Source organism: Amyelois transitella, chromosome 3 (assembly GCF_032362555.1).
Source record: "Amyelois transitella isolate CPQ chromosome 3, ilAmyTran1.1, whole genome shotgun sequence".
NCBI lineage: Eukaryota > Metazoa > Arthropoda > Insecta > Lepidoptera > Pyralidae > Amyelois > Amyelois transitella.
Window position 1 is genome coordinate 2015141 of NC_083506.1, and position 22750 is coordinate 2037890.

Genomic DNA, 22750 nt, shown 5'->3' on the forward strand with positions numbered 1-22750 from the left:
ATAAAAGAAGAAATTTATCAACGCACAGTGTAAACAGAAAAATTAGCGGGATTTCCGTTTCCGATTTTCCGTAGTTCAATTTAATTTCAAAATAGAAAAGAATAATTTTATTTTCAAATTGGATACAAGTTATCGCCTTATTGTCGTCAAATAGACGCAAATTTCGTTTAACAAATAGGTACACATCTTAAACAGCAAAATATTAAAACAGGCAAAACGAACGTCAAGGAATGTTAGTTATACTACCAGAATACTGTGCCTATCAGTAACCTATCAAAAGTTCAAGCCGATAATGACGTGAGCGAGAGTTCACTTACAGTTTGAGGATCGATATTTCCGCCAACTTGCATGCATGGTATAGGGTTATCACACTACACCCATGATACTACTGGTAGTACCATAGGAATTATTACTTGCTCGTAGTTGTAAGACCTAAAAGATATATACTAAGTATATTTGTATCTTAGTATATGTGTATAGAAATGAATTTGGCCCGAGATTCTATCAAGCGGGAATTTTCAGAAAACCACTATTAAACACAAAAGAATTTGTACGCGCTTTTAGTGTGTCAAACTAGAACGAGTACCGATTAGTACAAAATCAGATGAAAAGTCGCAGACAAAAGCCAAAGAAAATTCTTTCAGCTATAATAGGTAACAATTTCATGACAGAATTTCATTCAAATGCCGTTTCACGGGAAACATAAAAGCTTTTAACAGCCTTCTATCGGCCATAATTTCTGAAGCGGTTCAAACGACATCAAAAATGAATAACTAAATGGTGCCATCTTGGGAATCATTTGGGATCTTTTTTATGGTAATGATGAAATATGTCGTAAAATTCACTGATATCACGGGCTGCTGGTACAATGAATAAATAAAATTTTAATGCTCAGCGAGTGCGTTAAATTTTTTACGAACTATTACGACCTTGGCCCTTGTGAAGAGTTTGAAAGAAAAAATGTAAATTACATTAAATACTTCACATGGGAATCTGGAGTGAAACAAAAAGGTATTAAAAATTAACAACGCAGAAGAAAACAAAAACAAACCAAGCATAAACATGCAGGTTTTGTTTCAAGTAAACAAACGATTCACAGGCATCCCAAATAACAAATGGTGAGGTGAGTGATAAAGCTAAAATATACTTTAAGAATAAGAATGACCGCCCAAACTGCGTTAATTTACTTGAGAACTTAAGAGCATTACTTACCACGTGTCGAGTGCTTCACTATTAATCTTGATGTCCAACCATTAATAACAAAAGCCTGCGAATTTGGACGTGAAGATTAGACGGTCCATGTAGGTAACAAATGGTTAAACTCAACCTTAGAATTATATGGCAACAATGGTTTTTGAAGAACATAAGCAGACAGCAGGTCAGGCGATTCATGGAGCCATAGAAGGGCATATAAATAGACTGAAGACATACAAGAACAAATAAACAAATTCATCTTGCTTTAAATAATCTCTAATTACTATGTATTTCTATCATAGAAAGAATTTTCAGGGCACTCATGCAAAGCAAGTTGAATCAGGTTGATCAAAATTGTGAGGATCATACTGACGCTACTGATTTAAACCGACCGGGTAGTCTTCATTCGATCTAAAATGATTTTTTTGCATCGGGTGTATGTATAAAAAATGTAACCATCCATGTTGACCAAAGAAGGTTGAGTCATGTTGAGGAGCATCTCTTCCCTGCTCACCAGCTTATAGGTAATTCTGATAAGAGAGACCTCACCAATTATTGAGACCCTTGAACAAACGACCCTACATAAACAGAGAAGTACCGGCCAAAATATGTACCCACAGCCTATTGCTATTTATGTCTAAACAATGCCTAGCCTATGTCATTGAGGGCTAACTGTATTCCGCCAGTCATGTATGCGTAATTAAAGTTGCTACAAGTTTACTCGCTCGAGAATCCGGATAATAGTTTATGGCGCTCTGTTCATCATCCAGTTAATGGCTTTAAAGCTCGCCTCGTTTGTTATAATTAGTTTGTGGGCAAAAGTTTTTACCTCTGCGCCGCTGGTACCCTTATGAATAAATAGGTGAAAACCTTTCAGGTTCTGAAATTTTCAGTTCGAGCTTTCTACTTAACTGTCAGTAATGGTCAGAACGATTAAAACAAATTTTGCTGATTAATTCTGAAGCGTAGTTCCCGTGCGTTATGGGATAAAAAGAAAAACCTTGTTGTCAATCTATAAGACCCACGTTCCTATTCAACAATGCCTGTAGTCTGACAAAATCCATGAAGATTTCATTCTTTCAACCTCTTGGCAAATAACATCAGATCAACAATGTCCTTCAACTTTTATATTCGTGTGAGAACAGAATAAACAATGTGGTAGGGCTTTATTATTATCAGTTGAGTTAATAATGTATGGTGTATTGAAAGGCCATTTTAGGCTGTTGCGTGTAGACGAAATCGAATGGTTTAATTTGCCACCTACGCGCTTACTAAACAATCAATACACGTTTGAACAAGACACCTATCATTGATACCTACCGGTGGTCTGCGTTCATATTAATAGTAGATAGAGCTGGTGCCTTACAAATACTTGAAGACAACGATCAGTTGCATATGGCTCAATGGAACTGAGATTTGGATAGTGACAAGTTGCTAGCTCGCCTATTGTTTAAAAGAAGTATCGTTTATAAACACCCACTACGGTTTTTGATCGCTACCGAACCAGCATGGAAGATTGATATATTACACTGATACATAAAGGTACCAGGCAGCTTAATAGCTCCCTTGCGACAATTTGCTCCTGACGCCGCTTCCTGTAAAAGCCACACAGGAATAGTGAGATGAACATTCAATTAATAGGCGATAAACATATGTAGTTATTTCTGTTGGTACTCTAGAGTATAGTTGGTTTGTCTAATGACCCAGTCATACATTCCAATCCCGTGGGTAACAACCTACTTTAAATAATTTTCGAATAAGAAATAATAGAAATAAACATTTATACATACCGAACCGAAAGAGGGGTCGGTAGAGTAAATCTTTCATCCATATTCATAACTCTCTTTATGAAAACTCATCAGGTTAGGGTTTAGTAAAACGTAAAGACAGAAAACCAAGATCCCTCCGGCCCTCATGCTTTAAACTGTATCTAGCTATAGATCTTTCTTCATCAAAAACACTACTTTGATCGCGTGTGATTTATTGTGAACTAATAATAACTGAAAGATCGATAACCAATCCAAGACAAAGACCAATCAGAAACAGAGATTTTTCGTCTTGACCTGACGTTTAAAACATTATAAAACAAATACCTACTTAGGCAAAATCACTGCCAAACTAATAACAGTACTGCTAATTGAAAACCGTATAATGTTCTTCCGGTCAGACTAGACTATAGAGTATTTCTAGGCGGTTTCAGTACGTATGGCCACTCGACCGCCGTAGTGGCTGACCTAGATTACGTCATTGTTTTATCTCGGCATCCCCTGGTAATTAAACCTCGGTTTCATCCCTGGATCTATCTATTTTCTGCGTTTAAACGGTGAATTTTATTAGGGATACCAACTTTTTATGTGCTTTTTGACAACATTTGAATATATGTAAAAATGCACGATACGATAACTTCGTACTCACAATCTTTACAAGATTTATTTAATACCAAGTTAATATCTAATATCCTTGATTGAGAATTCTCTTTTAATGCATCACTCTTTCAGCTCTCTCTTAGAACATGTTCATGCAATGTGATTCTGGAGAAGCAACCCTCGTTGTCATTAAATCAGCCCTGTAGCAACTATCGCTGTCCCGTTTCATGTCATAATGAAAAGCGAAACAGGGATTGTTTTTCGCGCGATAAAAACGGCGTAGCGCATGACGTGCTATACGTCAAGCTATACTTTCAAAAGCTATACTTTCGTAAAACAACGGAACCAGCTATATTATTTATGGTTTTACTTGCTATATTATCTTGCTTCATGGTTTAAAATACAAACATACACGTATTACGCCTTTAGGTCTTACGGGGTAGACAGAGCTAACAGGCTCAAAAATACTGAAAGAAGATTAATAATATGATATTAATGTCCTTTTATTAATTATCTGAATCTTCCATTTAATTTCAGATAGTGACAGAATGGACAAATGAACTCATCGTTTTTAAAAAAAATATGAGAAGCTTTTCATATTTCAAAAAAAAAAGACTCTACTGTCAACAAGAAATTTTGTAAATAAACCGCCCTTTGAAATGTTAACGGTCTTTAAAATTGGAAAATTGGTTATAAAACTGTTCGGCGTTGTAATAAGAAAACCTTCTGGAAAACCGATTTATTTAAATTAAACGGTTGAAAAACCGCATTTCGGTAATCCATCGACGGCGCACACCTGCTACTATAACCTTTTTGAGGGTCTACTACTTACATTGTGAAATAAATATTGCCCATGACTGTCTGTTTGTAACTGTTTGTAAGAGAAAAAAATAATATTACATGCGCTATTGTTTTAGTTTAACATAACAGTGGTAATTATTCAAAATCAAGTGATTACACACCACTTATAGTTCTGCGTTAGATCCAATGGTTGACTGGTACATGATGCTTCTAGCATTAAGTCCGCCATACTGTACCACTAAATCTACATATTAATACAATATTCTAATTTTCCGTTTCCTAGTATATGTATTTTCATACATATAGTCACATTTATATCCTTTACGGGGTAGACAGAGCCAACAGCCTGAAAAGACTGACAGGCCACGTTCAGCTAGTTGGCTTGATGATAGAATTGAGATTCAAATTGTGGCAGGATGTTAGGCAATCGCCTAAAACAGGAATCACAAGTTTATAAGCCTATCCCTAAGTCGCCTTTTACGACATCCATGGGAAAGAGATGGAGTGGTCCTATTCTTTTTTTATTGGTGCAGGGAACAACACGGCACTTCACGAAAGCTTTAACAAAAATAGCGCTGAAAATACCTACGCTAAATAAAATACAATTTAAGCAATTAGGCTCTCGGTGATATGAGCGGCAAAGGTTTTCACGAGGCACATACGAAATATAAGGGCGCCGTGGGAAGAATTTTAATGATATTAGAATAGCAGTAAAACTTTTACGGACGCTCTTGGATATAACTCGTAAAACATCTCTTCCCTCTTTCGATTTCCTCTGGATTATTTACCTGGGATGGCTTTGAGAAAATATGTAAACAAGTTATGGTGCCAACGCCCACCGGGCAGGGTTGCCATATATACGGATTTGAGTTTGCCTGGAGACAACGATATGGATTACGTTTCCGTTCTGTTACATTGCTATTTACAAGAAAAAAAAAAACAATGCAAATCTGTTAAAATAATAGTCAGAAGTTTCCTTTGTGCAGAGAAGTAATACGAACGTAATGGTTGACTGGTAGATAATGCTTCTAGCATTAAGTCCGACAATCGTGCTATACATTTGTATTTTGTGCAATGAAGTTTAAATAAATAAATAAATATTACTAGCGGCCCGCCACGGCTTCGCCCGTGTCATATCATACGTAGCCTAACACACCCGCAAATAATGTACCTCTTTTCATTATCGGTTAAGTATTCTGAATATTAGTCCTTACAAACGTTTTTAACTTTACCTCTATGCGTTCTACAACAGCTTCTTTACGAATATAGAATAAGCTTAGGTATTTATACACCATACCTATCTAGCTAATATTTCGATTTATGTCAATTTAGTTTTCGAGCTATCAGTTTAATTGAATTTATTATTCGCACCTGTAAAAATATTCAAAACCGATATCAAGGTCCTTTCACGCCTATAACCAAACTAAAAAAAAATTATATTTAAATTTTAAAAGATTGTTTGTATTTTCTCCGGTTTTTCCGGAACTACCCAACTAAATGGTAACCCTACGCGACTTCATTTGACGGGAAATTGGAAACGATGATCGTGACTAAACATCGTTACGATGTATCGTAGTTCGAAAAGAGTTTCTTAACCTCTTCAACGCGTCTGACAAACTATACTAAAATATAAAAAACATGACTATAAATACATTTTTCGAAGTCTGTGCTGTGCATGGGAAAGCCAATAGCTTTTCAAAATGAATGTGCATAGGTAAAAAAATGCATACTTTCATAATGTAAACGTAATTTTGTTTTCTGTCAGAGTTAGGTATTTAATTACTGAAAATTTTGCCATATTGCGCTGATAGATTTTAAACCTCTGTTCATACAAACCAAAATAGGGTTCAGGGGTCAGGGTTCTCTGTTGTTAACTGTATAAAGGTACAAATAGAAGTAATATGTAATTTAAAAAAAAAACTATAAGAATATTAATAACAGTTCAAATAATACGTTTATTACAGTAACACCCGTTCCCGTTCTTCCTGGGAGTTCCCAAAAGTATTTATCCGCCAAATCTTATATAGTAATTAACACATCACCTGCCAATCGATCAATAAAAAGGTCTATCATACAATTAAAGGATTAACTTTCAGGATGATTGAACAGTTAAGAACCAATTTCTCTATTATTAGGTATATTTATAGTTTACATATAGGACAGTCTGATAAGCCAGTTTTCTTTTGCGTCAAATCAAGGACGTAGGGCTTATACAATATGCGTGGGAAGAGTGAACATGCTTAATTTTAAACCAATATTAATAATTAATTGAGAGGATATTTTTATAAGCATTATATTATGGGAAGTACCTATTGGGTAGGTATACTCGTATTATGGTATAGATGCCTAGTTTTGAACACAAAATATTGAATAATTTTGATAAAATTTGCCACACTTGACTTTCAAGATTTGCCTAAATTTTTACTGAAAAAACCTACGGGGGCGATGTTCCGAGTAAAACTCTTGTATTTGAAAAAATATGAGTTTCATGGGACAGATGAATAATTTTCCGGATTTTGTGGTAACAGTATTGCTTGATTAGCTAAATTACAATGTCAGCGCGAAAACTAAAACATGATTTTCAATACCGCTTATACACGGGCTTCCGAGTTGGATTCTTGTGTTGTTCTAAGTGTATGAGCGGGGTAGACAGTTGGTATATAAAATTATCGAACATTTAAATATTGACAAAGATTCACAATATACATATTTAAGCCTAAAATATAAAAGTAAGAACGTGGTAAGAACCTATTCATTTCGATTGAAGGTACCACTTAGCCTTGGGTGGTGAATACCAATTCTTAACAATGAATTAAAACCGCTAATGCGTTGTGTCATTAAGATGTAATTAATCAAAAAGTGAGGAATGAAACTCCAAAAAATATTATTCAATGATGGCATCGTTAAATTCGCTATAAAGCTGTACAAATGCGAGAGATTTCGAGTTTCCGCTTTCAATAGTATAATTTTTACACCATTAAACATTCTCTCAATCGGCTCTCTCATCATTTATTTATTTGGATACTTGTCACCTTTCGTTTTATCGTTTGTATTCAAAATTTTATTTTAAAACATGGCGGAGTCCTATACAAATGATATTAGTATAGAGTCGATATTTGTCGAATACATAGTTCTGTTAAGAAAACGGAGTAGAAACAAACACAATTGGTAATGCAGGTATGTTGATAGAGAAATTCTTATAAAATATTAAAATAAAATAATAATGTAGGAAGTTGTGTACCTTGAAAATGAAAGCAAAATTACACACATTTAATTTGCCCCAAAGATATTAATAATTCTATAAAGATACCATCCATGGCTAGATACTCGTACTACTATGATAAACGTAAAAGTTTGTTTGTTTGTTCTTCCTATACAAAACATAAAACAACTAAACCGATCTCCATGAAATTTTACAAACACACATTATAGTGACCACAGTTAGTGACTGCATGGGGTATGAAGAAGGACATAGAAACGTGCACAGAGCCGTGGGCGAAAGCTAGTATTTCATAATAAATATGAAGCAATGAGGGCAAAGCTTACTTGTAAGAAGGTGCACAGACAGAAAAATAGCGAAAGATGAACTGAAGGTGGTTATGAAATAAAAATAAGCGCGTTATTGTGCTAAGTGTTCGAGGAACAAGCAAGCATGCGTCTCGCGTCAAGTTGATATTCAGACTGGCCGCCGGCCGGCCAGAGACGATTGAGGGGAATGCGTGTGCGCGGGAGCGGGGTGCTCGCCGCGCGACTGCCTACCGGTCAAACCGGTTAGCGGTTACGCAATCACGTCTCATGTCACAGCTAAACAGAAAATTTCTTATGCTACGGTACAACGTGGTCTGTTTGTTTGTCGGTCTGCTTGTTTCTCGATGACACATTTATTAACTTTATATGACAACTATATTGCACACTTTATATATTGCATCTTGTATATAATTTATTAGGCTACTTAAATTAATGTTACATGTAAATATGTAGGTATATAAATGTAAGGGTAAATTCATTATAGCACATAGGTAAGTTATATAATGCAATGTATTTATTGACTAGATATTATCAGTCTTAAAATTAATAAGTTAGTAGTTGTATATAAAATAATCAAGTTTGTAAATAAAAGTTAAAACAATATTGTAAACAAAAATAAGACAAGTGTAAACATAAATTTAAACAATTGATGTATATAAAAATCTATGTAAATATTTATTTTGTAAAAGAAAGTTTTGTATAATAAATGTAAAACTTTTGTAAATAATAAAATCAAACAGATAAAATTAAAATGAAAAAGTGATTACAGTCACTACATCAGCCCCCTCTTGAGACCGTCAAGGGCGATAAAAGTCGGGAAATCTAACCTTTCTCCCTGATCTAGTTCTGAAAACATTTTCTTCGCGATCTGGTAAGCTCTGATCTCCCGGTGGTATCACGTGTGTACTTGTGTTGTGTTTCTTTGGTTGTGGTGTATGCGTGTATGGTGTAGTGTCGGGGTCACTAAGTATGTAGGCCGGCTTGACCCGGTCTATCGATACCGTGACTTTTTTGTCGTTCACCAGAATAGTGAAAACCTTGTCGTCACGCTGTAGAACTTCGTATGGTCCAGAGTATGCTGGTTTTAAGGCACCGCCGACAGTACAGTCACGCAGAAACACATGACTGCAAGTGGCTAACTCCTTAAAAACGAAAATTGGACGTTTTGTACCGTGACGAGAGCCAGGTGAAGGTTTTAAGCCCTGAACTATACTCCGAAGTCTTGAGGTGAACTGAGTCATATCAAGAGTACAGCCAGGCTCCGAATCAAAAAATTCACCTGGTAGACGCAAAGTTTCGCCATACACCAATTCAGCTGCAGTAGTCTGTAAGTCCTCCTTAAATGCGCTGCGGACACCTAACAACACCAGCGGCAGAGAGTCTACCCAATTTCCATCACCGTGGCAGATTATGGCAGACTTGAGTTGCCGGTGGAATCTTTCCACGAGACCATTGCAGGCCGGGTGATAAGCAGTGGTGCGGCGATGTGTAAATCCAGCGATCCGTGAAAGAGCTCGGAATAATGCCGACTCAAACTGTCTGCCACGATCTGTCACGATGTCAGCAGGACAACCAAACCGAGCAATCCAGCCACTAAGCAGTGCTCTCGCCACTGCCTCGGCCGTAATTTCTTCCAATGGTACTGCCTCAGGCCAACGCGTGAAGCGGTCGATGGCAGTAAGACAGTACTTGTAGCCCTGAGATGGAGGCAAGGGTCCCACCAGGTCAATATGAACAAATTTGAAGCGGGATGCGGGGAGTTTGAAACTACCAAGGGGAGCACTGTTATGACGGGTGACCTTGGATTTCTGGCACGCTATACATGCCCGCGTCCAGTTCCTACAGTCCCTTCGAACTCCAGGCCACACATATCGTTCGGAGACCAGCTTGACAGTTGCATTAGCGCCAGGGTGGCTAAGACTATGAAGACTTTCGAACACCCGTTTACGCAGCATCCTTGGAACAAATGGTCGAGTGATATCCATACCGATGTCGCAAAACAATTGAGTCCCGGTACCTGGAACTGAGACTTTTTTAAGGTGCAATGACGTCGTACCTCCCATGAGTTGTATCAGCTCTGGATCTGCCTGTTGAGCGGTAGCCAGCTCCTCTGGAGAAATGGGCTGGGAAATTTCCTCGACTCGAGAGAGAGTGTCAGCTACCACATTGTCTTTGCCGCTGATATGCCGTATGTCGGTGGTAAACTGCGCGATCAGGTCCAGGTGTCGGAACTGTCTAGGCGACCAGTTTTCCTTGCGATTATGAAATGCGAAGGTCAGCGGCTTGTGGTCGGTATATATTGTAAAGTCCCGGGCCTCGAGCATGTGTCGAAAATATTTTATACTCTCGTAAATAGCGAGTAGCTCTCGATCGTAGGGTGAGTACTTCTGTTGGGAAGGACTCAGCCCACGAGAGAAAAATGCCAAAGGCTCCCAGGATTTATCATCAGTCTGTTGCTGTAGCACCGAACCAATAGCTCTGTCCGACGCATCAGTAACAAGTGCTAATCTCGAGTCACACTTGGGATGGGCCAGCAAGGCGGCCTGACACAGACCTTCTTTGCAGGCTTTAAAAGCCTCGAGTGACTTACCAGTAATATTGACCGGGTGTGAACCTTTGACTGATCCTGTCAGCAGTGCGTTCAGAGGACCCTGTTGTTTAGCGGCGCCTGAAATAAACCTACGATAAAAGTTCACCATACCCAAGAAGCGGCGTAGTTCTTTTACCGTCTTTGGAACAGGGAAATTGTTGATGGCTTTGACCTTCTCTGGTAGGGGTGTGGTACCTTTACCTGAAATTCGATATCCTAAAAAGGTTACCTCAGACGCGCCAAAGATGCACTTCGCCGTGTTGACGACCATGCCGTACTGCCTCAGTCTTTCGAAGAGTAGACGAAGGTGCTCTTCATGGGTCTTTTGATCCTTCGAGAAGACCAGAAAATCGTCCAGATATGCATAGGGGTTGTCCATTAATCACGTGAGGCTTCAAAGGGGGGGGAGGGGTTTGATAAAAATCACGAAAATATCACAAGGGGGGTGGGGGGTAGTAGTAAAATATCTCGTGTATTTATTTTTTCGTCAAACGCGCGATTTTTAAACAAATATTAAGCGGCACGGCGCGGTCTTGACTCGCCGTTGCCAGGCAAAGAACGGAGGCCTCACGCGCATGCGCCGCGCCGCCGCCGGCCGCCAGTTATTCTCTTGTTTTGGCGCCGAATACATGCGTAAACCGTTACCGTTTTTCATTAAAACAATGTTTAAAGTAGGTGATCTGTATAAAGACCTTTTCGCCGAGTATAAGAAAGGAAAAAAACCTAGTATTGCTCAGAAAGAATTTAATGAGATGTGGGCTAATGCAAAACAAAAATATTCTACAAAACAAGAATTTGTGAAGTGGGCGAATGATCTTCTAGCAGATTACCGCCGAAAGCACCAAGCAAAGAAGTCTTCCAATATTCTCTATTATTGCTCTAATTCTAAAAAGGTAAGCTATTAAACTAGTATTTGTCTGTTTAAGGGCGTTGTCCTAATAAATACGACTTCATCTATAGTTTACTAGCTGTTGCCCCGCGGCTTCACCCGCGACTTTTTTCATAGTAACTTTCATTTTTGAAAAAAAAAGTAGCCTATGTTTGACCCCGGGTATCAAACTATTTCCATACCAAATTTCATAAAAATCGGTCCAGCGGTTTAGCCGTGAAGAACGGATAGACAGACAGACTTTCACATTCATAATATTAGTATGGATTTGTAATATAAATGTTATTGTTAAGTCTTCCAACATTTTTGATAGGTAATTTAAGGAAAAAATATAGATAAAATATGTATAGCGTACTTTAAGTATTACTTAAATCCAAAAGATTTTTTTTTATTTTTACATTATAAAAAAGTTATTCAAAAAATTTCTAGATTTTTAATAGTTTTAGCTAGTCATTGGCGCACAGGAATGTCATTCCATAAAAAATGCTGAATAAACATCACGTGGCCCATATGCCTACATATCACCGATCGCTGAACTCTAAAGAAGTAGGTGTATTGAGCTGAGAACCATGTCTATGAGGCATGGGTTTATCTAACGTAAAAAAAACAAAATAAACCGTAAGTCGCGGTGGTGGTTATAAGGTGAAGGTTATGTTACTATTGTTACACATTTTGCGCCTGTTTATATACTAATATCTTGTCGCTTTGTGAAAACTTACAACTATTTATGGATCATACCTACATATAATTATATACACATTATTCTAGTGAAAATGCGAGGATTGTGCATGGTTTGTGTGCCGTTTCGAACTCTTATTTTAATAAAAGAAAAAATAACATTACTGGACATGGTTAATTTGTTTGCACGATATTATCTTTACTTTCACGATATTAATTAAATTATTAATTTTCAGAATGCCAGCGAAAATAATTCTGTTTTGCCAATGACATCCAATGAGCCAAATCTACCTGTAAAACTTCCTACGCCTGCGATATGCGTCTTACCGATCGGTACCGAAATTACTGACGAAGGTAATGTCACTACTAAAAGCACCTCAACAGGTAATAAACATACCAAATTCGCAATATCAGTAATTATTTAAGCAGCCAATTATTTATTCCTACTAATCTTATAAATGCGAAAGTCTGTCTGTCTGGTACGCTTTCGACGTCAAAATTTTAATGCGCGAAATTTTTCCAAGCGTGATATAACCTGAAGTCTACGCGAACGAAGTCGCGGGCGAAAAGCTAGTATTATTATAATTCTAATTAAGAATTTCAATGTTTTCTTGTTGTTTAAATGTCGGTCATTCCAGGTGCTCGGAAACGTAAAGGTGAAGATTTGGATTGTAGCAACGAGAATTCACCCGATACACCAAGTACAAGCAGCTCTATACTGCAGCCTGTACGTGCTACTCCTGCACAGGATAAGTTGAAGAATCAGATTTCTCTTCTTCAAATGGAATTGGACTTAGCTGTTCGTCGTAGGGATTTTCTGGGCGAAAATGAGACACGTGATGTGACGAAACTGCGCCGAGAAATTGATAAATGCACAAAAGAACTACGGAAGAAGGAACAACATATGCGTCACTCCCAGTCACATAGATTATCAATAAAATCAAAGATTAAACTTGCTTGCAATCAGAGTCCGATTGTAGCTGATCTTCTTAAGGCGCGTTCTGCCCCAGGTCGCCCACGCCTAGAAGAGCAACAACCGCAATTGCTAAAAACTATAGTCGATTTGGCTATGTTTGGTGCTTCTGCGGAGGAACGGCGTCGCTCAGAAATTGTTCGCAGTTGCCGAACACTTACTGACCTCCATGAAAAGCTAAAGGAGCACGGATTTCAAATTTCGAAGAGTGGCACGTATCTTCGATTGCTCCCTAGAAATTATACCACCTTGGAGGGTAAAAGGCATGTAGTCACTGTGCCTGTCAAATTGAGTCGCCCTGAGGCAGATCACCACAAGGCTCATGTCGATCAACATTTTTGTGTCGCCACAATAAGATCCTTGGAAACGCTGGCATCTATTCTCGGGCCAAAACAAGTGTTTTTTTTGTCTCAAGACGATAAAGCCCGGGTACCTATAGGTTTGACAGCGGCAAATAAACAAGCTCCTCTCCTGATGCATGTCGAATATCGTGTCTCATTGCCTGATCATGATTGGGTGATTGCTACAAGGCACAAATTGATCCCTAGTGTATATGCTGGGTGCATCATAAAAGGAAATGACATGGGCCGTGCTGAAGCAATTACTTATTCAGGGCCAACATACGTGGCGATTAGAAGTGGCAAACATTCCTCTTCGACAGCTTCCACTCATGCTGTGGACTTCAATAAGCTTGCTACACTCAACAATTTCAAGGAAATTATGCGGGATGAAGAAGGACGCCTGAAACCAGTTGTTCTGATTTCATCTGATGGAGGACCCGATGAAAACCCGAGATATCCAAAGGTTATTTCCCATGCCATACACCACTTTGTCAAGCATGATTTAGATGCAATATTCATTTTTACGAATGCACCCGGCAGAAGCGCATTCAACCGTGTTGAGAGAAGAATGGCGCCTTTAAGCCGGGAATTATCTGGACTCATACTTCCGCATGATTCTTATGGAACTCATTTGGATGAACAAGGGAGAACAAAGGATCATGATCTCGAAAAAATGAACTTTCAGAAGGCTGGAGAAGTTCTCGCAGAAGTATGGAATAATATGGTTATCGACGGCCATGACGTCGTAGCAGAGTACCTTAAGCCCGATGACACTGCTGAAAGCTTTGTTCCAGACTTGCCTTCTCTGCAGTGGTACAGCGAGCATGTGCGAGAGAGCCAGTATTTGCTTCAGGTACATTAGTAAAATCTCATTTATTATTATTTTATCATTTACTTTTCTTATCTAATATGATTAAGATATCTTAATATCATTACCAGGTGGTAAAGTGTGATGACCGCGCTTGCTGTGGAGATTTGCGGAGTTCTCTTCGATCTATTCTTCCTGAACGCTTCGTTATTCCTCCTTACCCAATTTTGCAGTCGTCTAGTGGTCTATATATTCCGAAGCCTCAAGAGCATGATGGCAAGACGTTTGCTACATTTCTTCTGCGTCGGTCTCTTGGAATCACCCCAACGCATGATGGCTTTAACAAATTGCCGTATGACCTGTATTGCCCTAGTCTGCAAAAGGATCGTCGGCAACTTTTGGAAAGGACGTGCCAGTGGTGTGGATTGTACTTCTGTACAAAGAAGAAAGTTAAGGAACATGTAAATTCATGTCACAAGCAACCTAATCCGAGCAGCAGTAATAGCGTAGAGATGCACAATGTTCGTCCTTCACGCATCCTCACGCGACGATCAATCGGCAGATCGAAAGAAATTCTGTGCGTTGTGCGCGAAAATGATGACACCGAGTGGCTTGATGAAACCGATGTTGATTTTCAACAAAGCACAGTACCAACAACTGACCTGCAAGATGCTTATCCAGTTGTTAGTGTTGAAGAATGTCTTGCTAATCCATGGTCCGAGGACAATATACATTAAACATACTCATAACATGTTTTTCCAATGATTACACTCTTCATTTCTATTATTGTTATGGCAATAAAAAAAAAAACTTGCAACCTGGTGTAGACATTTTTATTATGGTCCTTAATTTCAGAATAAAATAAGATTATAGTTTGTACCTGTATTTAAATTAAGATAATATTCAGAAAATTTTAAGATTTTTGTAGGTACTAAAATACACGTGATGTTGAGAAGGGGGAGGGGGGGTGGTCTTAAACCTCACTACGTATCACCAATGGGGGAGGGGGGGTTAAAAAAAGGGTAAAAAAAGATCACATGATTAATGGACAACCCCATAGGTGAAGTCGAGGCCCCGCAGCATCTCATCGACGAATCGCTGAAACGTCTGTCCGGCATTACGAAGTCCAAACGTCATGAATGGAAATTCGTAAAGACCGAACGGCGTCGTGATTGCTGTCTTCGCGATGTCGTCTGGATTGACCGGGATCTGGTTGTAGGCCTTCACCAAATCAATGGTAGAGAAGACAGTGCAGCCTGATAAGGAGTGGGAAAAATCGTGAATATGTTTAATAGGGTATCTGTCGGGTATTGTTCGGGCATTCAGCATGCGGTAATCGCCACAAGGGCGCCACCCGTTGTCCTTCTTGGGCGCTAGATGAAGCGGTGAGGCCCATGCTGATTCCGAAGGCCGACAGGTACCATTCTGCAACATCGACTCAAACTCTGACTTCGCTATCTTGAGTTTATCAGGCGCGAGCCTACGTGGTGTGCAAGAAACCGGTGGACCTGATGTGGTGCGGATATGGTGGATGGTATTGTGACGTACCGTGCGATGTATTCCGGGTGGGCGGGTAATCTCGGGATATTGAGTTAGTATTTCGTGATACACTGAGCAACCAGAAGATACCTTCACCGAAGAAATGTTTTCAGCACTAAAAGCGAGTGAAGCTACAGACGAAAGCATAGTTTTATTATCTATAAGACGTTGATTTCTGACATCTACCATTAAATCGTAGTGTGATAAAAAATCCACGCCTATTATTGCCTTCGTTACATCGGCCACTATAAAGTGCCAAGGGAAATCACGGCGTAGTCCTAAGTTTAAAACTAAATGATAAAAACCATAAGTATTTATAACAGAGCCGTTAGCGGCACATAATTCAAAATTTGTTTTGGCTCGACATTCTTTTAAATATTTACGAGGGAAAACGCACAAATCGCTACCCGTATCCACTAAAAATTGTATCTTTGAGTGTTTATCCGTAACAAATAAGCGACCGGCACTTGGGCAGTCGTCGGCCGCCATTACCGACTGCCTGTCACATTTCCCGCATAGTCGCATGGTTTCACACATCTATTTGCTTTATCGGCGAACTTATAATGAAACCAGCAGATCGGATGTCTTCTGTAATTTGAGTGCGATCGTGTAGATGAAGATGACCGACCTCGACGATTTGCAGAATGTCCGATTTTTCTCGAACTTGACCGCGACATACGCTCGACTTTCTCGGCTAACGCTTCGATCTGCCGTGTTAACGCAGCAATTTCGGTGGAGTTATTTGTTGCACCACTTGCCGAAACTGCAGCTACCTGCGCGTTGGGTGACACTGCATCCAGGACCTGGTCAGCAAGCTCAGCGACTTCATCCAGCTTCATCCTGGCCTGTGACGCGATGATGGGCTGCACACTGCTAGGAAGACGACTAGCCCAGAGGGTTCTAAGAAGGTCGTCTGGCACTTCGGAACCGGCCAATCCACGTAATCGCCGAAGAAACTGTGACGGTTTACGATCACCTAATTCTTCATGATGAAGCAGTTGCTGAACTTGTTTCTCCCGTGACGCAGACAGCCTTTTCACAAGCTCCGACTTCAGCGTCTCGTACTTGTTCGACGTAGTTGGGCCTTCAACGATATCTTCTACGATTTCTATGTACTGAGGTTCTAAATGGGACACTGCGTAGTGATATTTTGTAGCATCCGACGTGACTCCAGCAAGCGCAAATTGGCTTTCCAGCGAAGCAAACCACAGCTTTGGTTTTGATGGGTAGAAAGGGGGTACTCTCACACCCACACGGTTCAAGTGAAACCGTTCTCCGTTCCCTTTGTTCTCGTTCTCGCTATCCGACTGCGACATTGTGTTAGCGAAGGGGGTCACCAATGAAGCAATGAGGGCAAAGCTTACTTGTAAGAAGGTGCACAGACAGAAAAATAGCGAAAGATGAACTGAAGGTGGTTATGAAATAAAAATAAGCGCGTTATTGTGCTAAGTGTTCGAGGAACAAGCAAGCATGCGTCTCGCGTCAAGTTGATATTCAGACTGGCCGCCGGCCGGCCAGAGACGATTGAGGGGAATGCGTGTGCGCGGGAGCGGGGTGCTCGCCGCGCGACTGCCTACCGGTCAAACCGGTTAGCGGTTACGCAATCACGTCTCATGTCACAGCTAAACAGAAAATTTCTTATGCTACGGTACAACGTGGTCTGTTTGTTTGTCGGTCTGCTTGTTTCTCGATGACACATTTATTAACTTTATATGACAACTATATTGCACACTTTATATTAGGGTGCTTCAAAAAATCTAACTTTAATTTTTTTTGTGGGGCACACTCTCATTTGATTTCAATATAAAAATAAACGAATACGTATTTTTTCTTTTTAGAATTAAGTGAAATTTAGAGGTCGCTACCGGTCATCAAAGTTTTGCAAAATAAACTCTATTTGGTGCAATATGACTCCGGTACTTTAATCTAAACATGTCCCTGCAAGTTATCTAAACACGCCGCAAGTACATAAATAAACCGCGTACAAGGACTCAGCATTGTTCTAAACAAAAAATATTGTGTTAAAACGTGTCACTATCGCAAACAAAGTAGCCAGTGTGAAGACGTATTTTTGATAAGTCCGCCAATATTGTGATTGTGGTGAATAATGGCGTCTACCAGTAAAAGTGGTGTAACAACGCGAAAAAATACTGATATCTGGTTAATAGGACATGTCACACCAACTTTGTCTCATGTAAAACTTCCGTCTATCAAAGAAGTAATGAGTTTATTTTTTTACTTCAAAACTATAGAGAAGGATCAAAATAACAAAGCTGCGGGTCGTGCGGCATACAAGGTTATTGAAATATGGGAAAAAGCCAGTATTCCCACTAGACTTCAGAAACATGTCGTAGCAAAAATACTTAAATATTTCTCTGAATGGCAGAAGCTTAAAAAAAATAAAGAAAATAAGAAAAAGCGCTCAGCTCAGATACAATTAAAGGAAGAACGGTGGAAGCAAAGTCTGGATTGTCTTTTTGATATCGCTCATGCCAGTGCTTTAGATTTGATTACTATAGAGGAAGACAAACAGTTTCTACTTGCACAAAGAACAATGGGACGTCCAGGACAAATAGGCAGCCTAGACAGAAAATTCGAACAAATACAAACGATCAAATCACAACAGGATGAAAAGTTAGAAAAAAGAAAGGTGCGCGAATCAGAATGTATAAAACGACTAACTGAAAAGTGTGAGTTGTTGTCATCATCTTCATCGTCTTTGGAAGGTATTGAAGAATCAAGTCCACCTATTACTCCGTCGCCAAAACCATCTAAATCGATTACAAAACCAAAAAGAAGTAAGAAGATAATAGTCGACGACCGTTTGGCTGTAAGTCTCGACGTTGCTAAGCTAAGTGACCGAAAAGCAGCCATTGTTTTAACATCAACTCTTAAGAGCGCAGGTTGTGACGTTTCAAGTTACAACATTAGTTCATCGTCTATTCGCCGTCAACGAATCCAGCGCCGACAAAAAATTGCAGAGTCCCTTAAAAGTGAATTCAAGCCCGAGGTCCCACTAACCGTTCACTGGGATGGTAAAATGCTTGAAGATATAACGGGACATGAAGTTGTCGACCGTTTACCAATCTTAGCTTCAGGCCAAGGAATAGATCAGCTATTAGCTGTTCCAAAACTGCCAAATGGAACTGGACAGGCAATGGCCTCTGCTGTTGTTGATACCTTGTTATCATGGGGTCTAAGTGATAAAATCAAGGCGATGGGATTTGATACCACTGCTTCAAATACTGGGCGAATAAATGGAGCCTGTACTTTACTTGAGCAAAAATTAGAAAAACCGCTATTATGGTTGGCGTGCAGACACCATATTTTAGAAATCGTACTTGAAGCGGTTGTAGTTTTGGCATTGGGTTGTTCAAGTGGGCCAGAAATACAGATATTTAAAAAGTTTCAAAAAAACTGGCCTCAAATTGACCAAGGAGACTTCAAACCAGTTACTTCTGACCCTGACACATTAAAGGATGTCCAAGATATAAGTGACACAATGATTTCTTTTGCCACACAACAGTTGAATCAGTTTCAACCACGAGACGATTACAAGGAGTTGCTAAATCTCATTGTGATTTTTTTGGGAGGAACACCAGAAAAGGGCGTATCGTTTAGAGCACCTGCAGGATTGCATCGAGCCAGATGGATGGCGAAAGCAATTTATGCTTTAAAAATGTATTTATTTAGACAACAGATAAAAATTACAAAAAAAGAAATCAAAGGTTTAAGAGATGTTTGCATTTTTGTTGTCCTAATTTACGCAAAATACTGGTACCAAGCACCTTGCGCGAGGTCAGCTCCAAAGAATGATTTACAGCTTTTGAAGGACTTGGTGGCTTACGAGAAGGTTAACAAATCACTGGCACAGGTTGCACTGAAAAAAATGACAGGACATCTTTGGTACTTGTCTGAGGAGCTCGTTGCCTTGGCATTTTTCGACGACAATGTTACAGCGGAAACAAAAGCAAAGATGGTCAGTGCTCTCGAAATTCAAGGGTCAGAAGATCCACCTAAAAGAGTGACCCTTGATCGTGACCTTATCCTCAACAAAAACTTAGAAGATTTTGTTACAAACAATACATTCACTTTTTTCAAAACAATTGGAGTGCCGTGCGATTTTTTGAAAAAAGATGTGAATTCTTGGAATTATGACAATGATTACACCAAATGTAAAGAATATGTACAATGTTTGAAAGTTGTGAATGATTTAGCGGAAAGAGGAGTAGCTCTCATGGAGGAATATAATCGTCTTCATACCACCAATGAGGAGCAGAAACAATATTTGCTTTTGGCGGTCAAAGATTATAGGAAAAGATTTCCTAACACAAATAAGTCCACTTTGATATCTTAATTTGATTTCTAAACATCTTTAATACGTTATTTTTAAAATAATTCATATTAAAATATTGATTTAACATCACACTTTAAAAGCTTCTCTCATTTTTTAAATAATAATGCTCTAATAAAAATTATTTCATGTCAAACATGATTTTTTATTTTTCTCTATATTTCAAAAGGCGGTAGCGACCCCTAAAACCTATTTAAAAAATCTGAAAAAAATCCCCCGTAAGTTTTTAGTGTTATGGTAACTATCGAAAAGGTGCCCGGTTACAATAATTAAAAAAAAAATTTTTTCGAACAATTTTGAAGCACCCTACTTTATATATTGCATCTTGTATATAATTTATTAGGCTACTTAAATTAATGTTACATGTAAATATGTAGGTATATAAATGTAAGGGTAAATTCATTATAGCACATAGGTAAGTTATATAATGCAATGTATTTATTGACTAGATATTATCAGTCTTAAAATTAATAAGTTAGTAGTTGTATATAAAATAATCAAGTTTGTAAATAAAAGTTAAAACAATATTGTAAACAAAAATAAGACAAGTGTAAACATAAATTTAAACAATTGATGTATATAAAAATCTATGTAAATATTTATTTTGTAAAAGAAAGTTTTGTATAATAAATGTAAAACTTTTGTAAATAATAAAATCAAACAGATAAAATTAAAATGAAAAAGTGATTACAGTCACTACAAATATACACGTCCTAGCAAAAGACCAGGCCAACTAGATTGCATGAAGACTTAAGAATCTGAATGAAGCGAATGTGAAAGAACAGGGACTTTTGCAAGTAAAACTAAAGCCAATTGCCCACAAGGGAACACAAGGTAATTATTATATTGAGATGAACCCATCTCAATCTGCAAGAATGTGCAGCCTAGCCTTTATAAATATGTTAACATAATTTCTTCTTCCTCCTGGTTTTTAGTCCGGGTTGCGTCCTCACTTCTTTATTCTCACTAGTAAAGGATCCTGGTGAGCCTATGACAATGTATTTTAGATTGAGCAAGTCAAGTATTTACACGAAGCAACTCCTGTCTGACCTTCACAACCTTTGCAGGAGAATCTAACCTTTATTTTATTGATCGCTAGCGACCCGCCCCGGCTTCGCACGGGTGCAAAATTATAAATGTTATTATACATAAAAACCTTCCTCTTGAATCACTCTACCTGTTACAAAAAACCGCATCAAAATCTGTTGCGTAATTTTAAAGATTTAAGCAGACAGACAAACAGACTAAAATAGCGACTTTGTTTTATACTATGTAGTGATGGTTACACATATAGTTACCTGAATGTGCAGTTTCTCTAATGATGTTATCCCTCACTGTACGAGCATTGGTTAGTATTCAAACTAATGTACATAACTTTGAACGTAGTCATTGGTACATAGGAAAGGTGGTATGTAATCCTGTGCATATTAAACTGACACACATCTCACATTTTAACTACACACCTTACCAATTTGACCACTGATGCTATGTTAACACAATTTGCCTTACGGATTTGTCTTCAGTCATCACAAGATAATAATAAAATACCAAATTAATAAATAAAAAACCAAACAGTCTCAAACTAAATGAAACACAGTTAATCATTTAATATTCTCACGATGAGACAAACCATTCAATCAGCATGTTTATTAACAAATTCATGATATAATAAAAACACCAATAATTGTTCTCAGTTTTTAAAATCCAAAAATAATTATACAAATTGACAGTATATTATTCCCATTGCTGAAGCATAATTGTGATTTAACAAGTGGTTTCACATGCAATATAGGATGCCAGGGTTGAGGGATTCAATGGATACAGGATACAGAATCTGACGGACATGAGCCTGGCAAAAACAAGAAAGAAACATAAAAATCATAATAAAAATAAATGCTAATTTTTGATTTACATTATGAATAGCCATAACAGATACTTCCTTAAATGAAACATTAACACAATGTTCAAAGTACAAAATCGTTGCTGACATGTGCATACATTAAATTTCATGTTTTCAATTGTGTAAACACATCATCTTCTCATTTTTCAGGGTAGCGAAACGTTAGTAAGTAGGTACGCATAGAAAGTGGTCCTGCAAGCTTGTTTTATAAATGGGTCATTGCGTTCTGTTGCGTTTATAACGAAGATTGGTGTGTTAAATTGTTATTATTTTGTTATAATTATAGCAAATATCTGGTAAAACATTATTTTTATAATATCGATCGGCTGTTTCTGTGCATGCGACATAAAAATTTCTCATGTTATGTACTTGCCTGATATGGACAGCCACCGGATCCTGTGGGTGATTATTTTCACAACTATTAAAGTTTATAATAACTGTAGAAAGCACTCAATAATAAATACACAAAACACTGCGAATTTATTATCGTCCAATATTTCTTACACAAAAAATTCACGGAAACAAATCGCAAACACGAAAGAAAACAATCTGACAGAAGAGGGCGCTACAGTGCAAAACTTATGACGTTTGCTTCAGTGTTGCCCTTTTATTTATTGAATATTTTTTATTTTAATGAAAGCACGACCGTAAGGTGAAAAATTTAAAACACACAGCAAATTTGATTATGTAATAAGTTTTATTACCTTGATATTACTGGCTATCTGAATCTCAATTATATCCAGCTTTCATCACAGTCATAAACAAAACCTGGATTCTCTTCAGAACAGG

The 22750-nt window shown here is 38.2% G+C and overlaps 2 protein-coding genes across 5 annotated transcripts in view; one reads left to right on the top strand and one right to left on the bottom strand.

Moving 5' to 3' along the window:
- LOC106136093 (amyloid-beta A4 precursor protein-binding family A member 2) overlaps window positions 1-22617 on the bottom strand; it is a 144232-nt gene extending 121615 nt beyond the window's left edge. The window contains exon 1 of one of the 3 annotated variants that reach the window (XM_060950805.1): window positions 22335-22617. The gene's annotated coding sequence lies outside the window, so the exon portion shown is untranslated. The remainder of the gene's footprint in view (window positions 1-22334) is intronic. The other 2 variants (XM_060950793.1, XM_060950808.1) reach the window with 2 other exon arrangements.
- LOC106134851 (uncharacterized) lies at window positions 10926-15065 on the top strand. 2 transcript variants are annotated; one of them, XM_060950815.1, is made up of 3 exons: window positions 10926-12430; window positions 12685-14213; window positions 14300-15065. In XM_060950815.1, the coding sequence occupies exons 1-3, from the start codon at window positions 12313-12315 to the stop codon at window positions 14903-14905; spliced, it is 2253 nt and encodes a 750-aa protein (XP_060806798.1). In that variant the 5' UTR covers window positions 10926-12312; the 3' UTR covers window positions 14906-15065. The 2 variants fall into 2 exon arrangements, with proteins under 2 accessions (XP_060806798.1, XP_060806803.1); XM_060950820.1 differs by having other exon boundaries at window positions 10926-12400.
- Window positions 22618-22750: the final 133 nt, after the last annotated feature.

Bases quoted from the DNA above. Each gene is read 5' to 3' on its own strand.
- LOC106134851 (XM_060950815.1), top strand. From the start codon at position 12,313: ATGACATCCAATGAGCCAAATCTACCTGTAAAACTTCCTACGCCTGCG. The intron at 12,431-12,684 runs GTAATAAACATA...CGGTCATTCCAG, and splicing joins TACTAAAAGCACCTCAACAG to GTGCTCGGAAACGTAAAGGT. The intron at 14,214-14,299 runs GTACATTAGTAA...TATCATTACCAG, and splicing joins AGAGCCAGTATTTGCTTCAG to GTGGTAAAGTGTGATGACCG.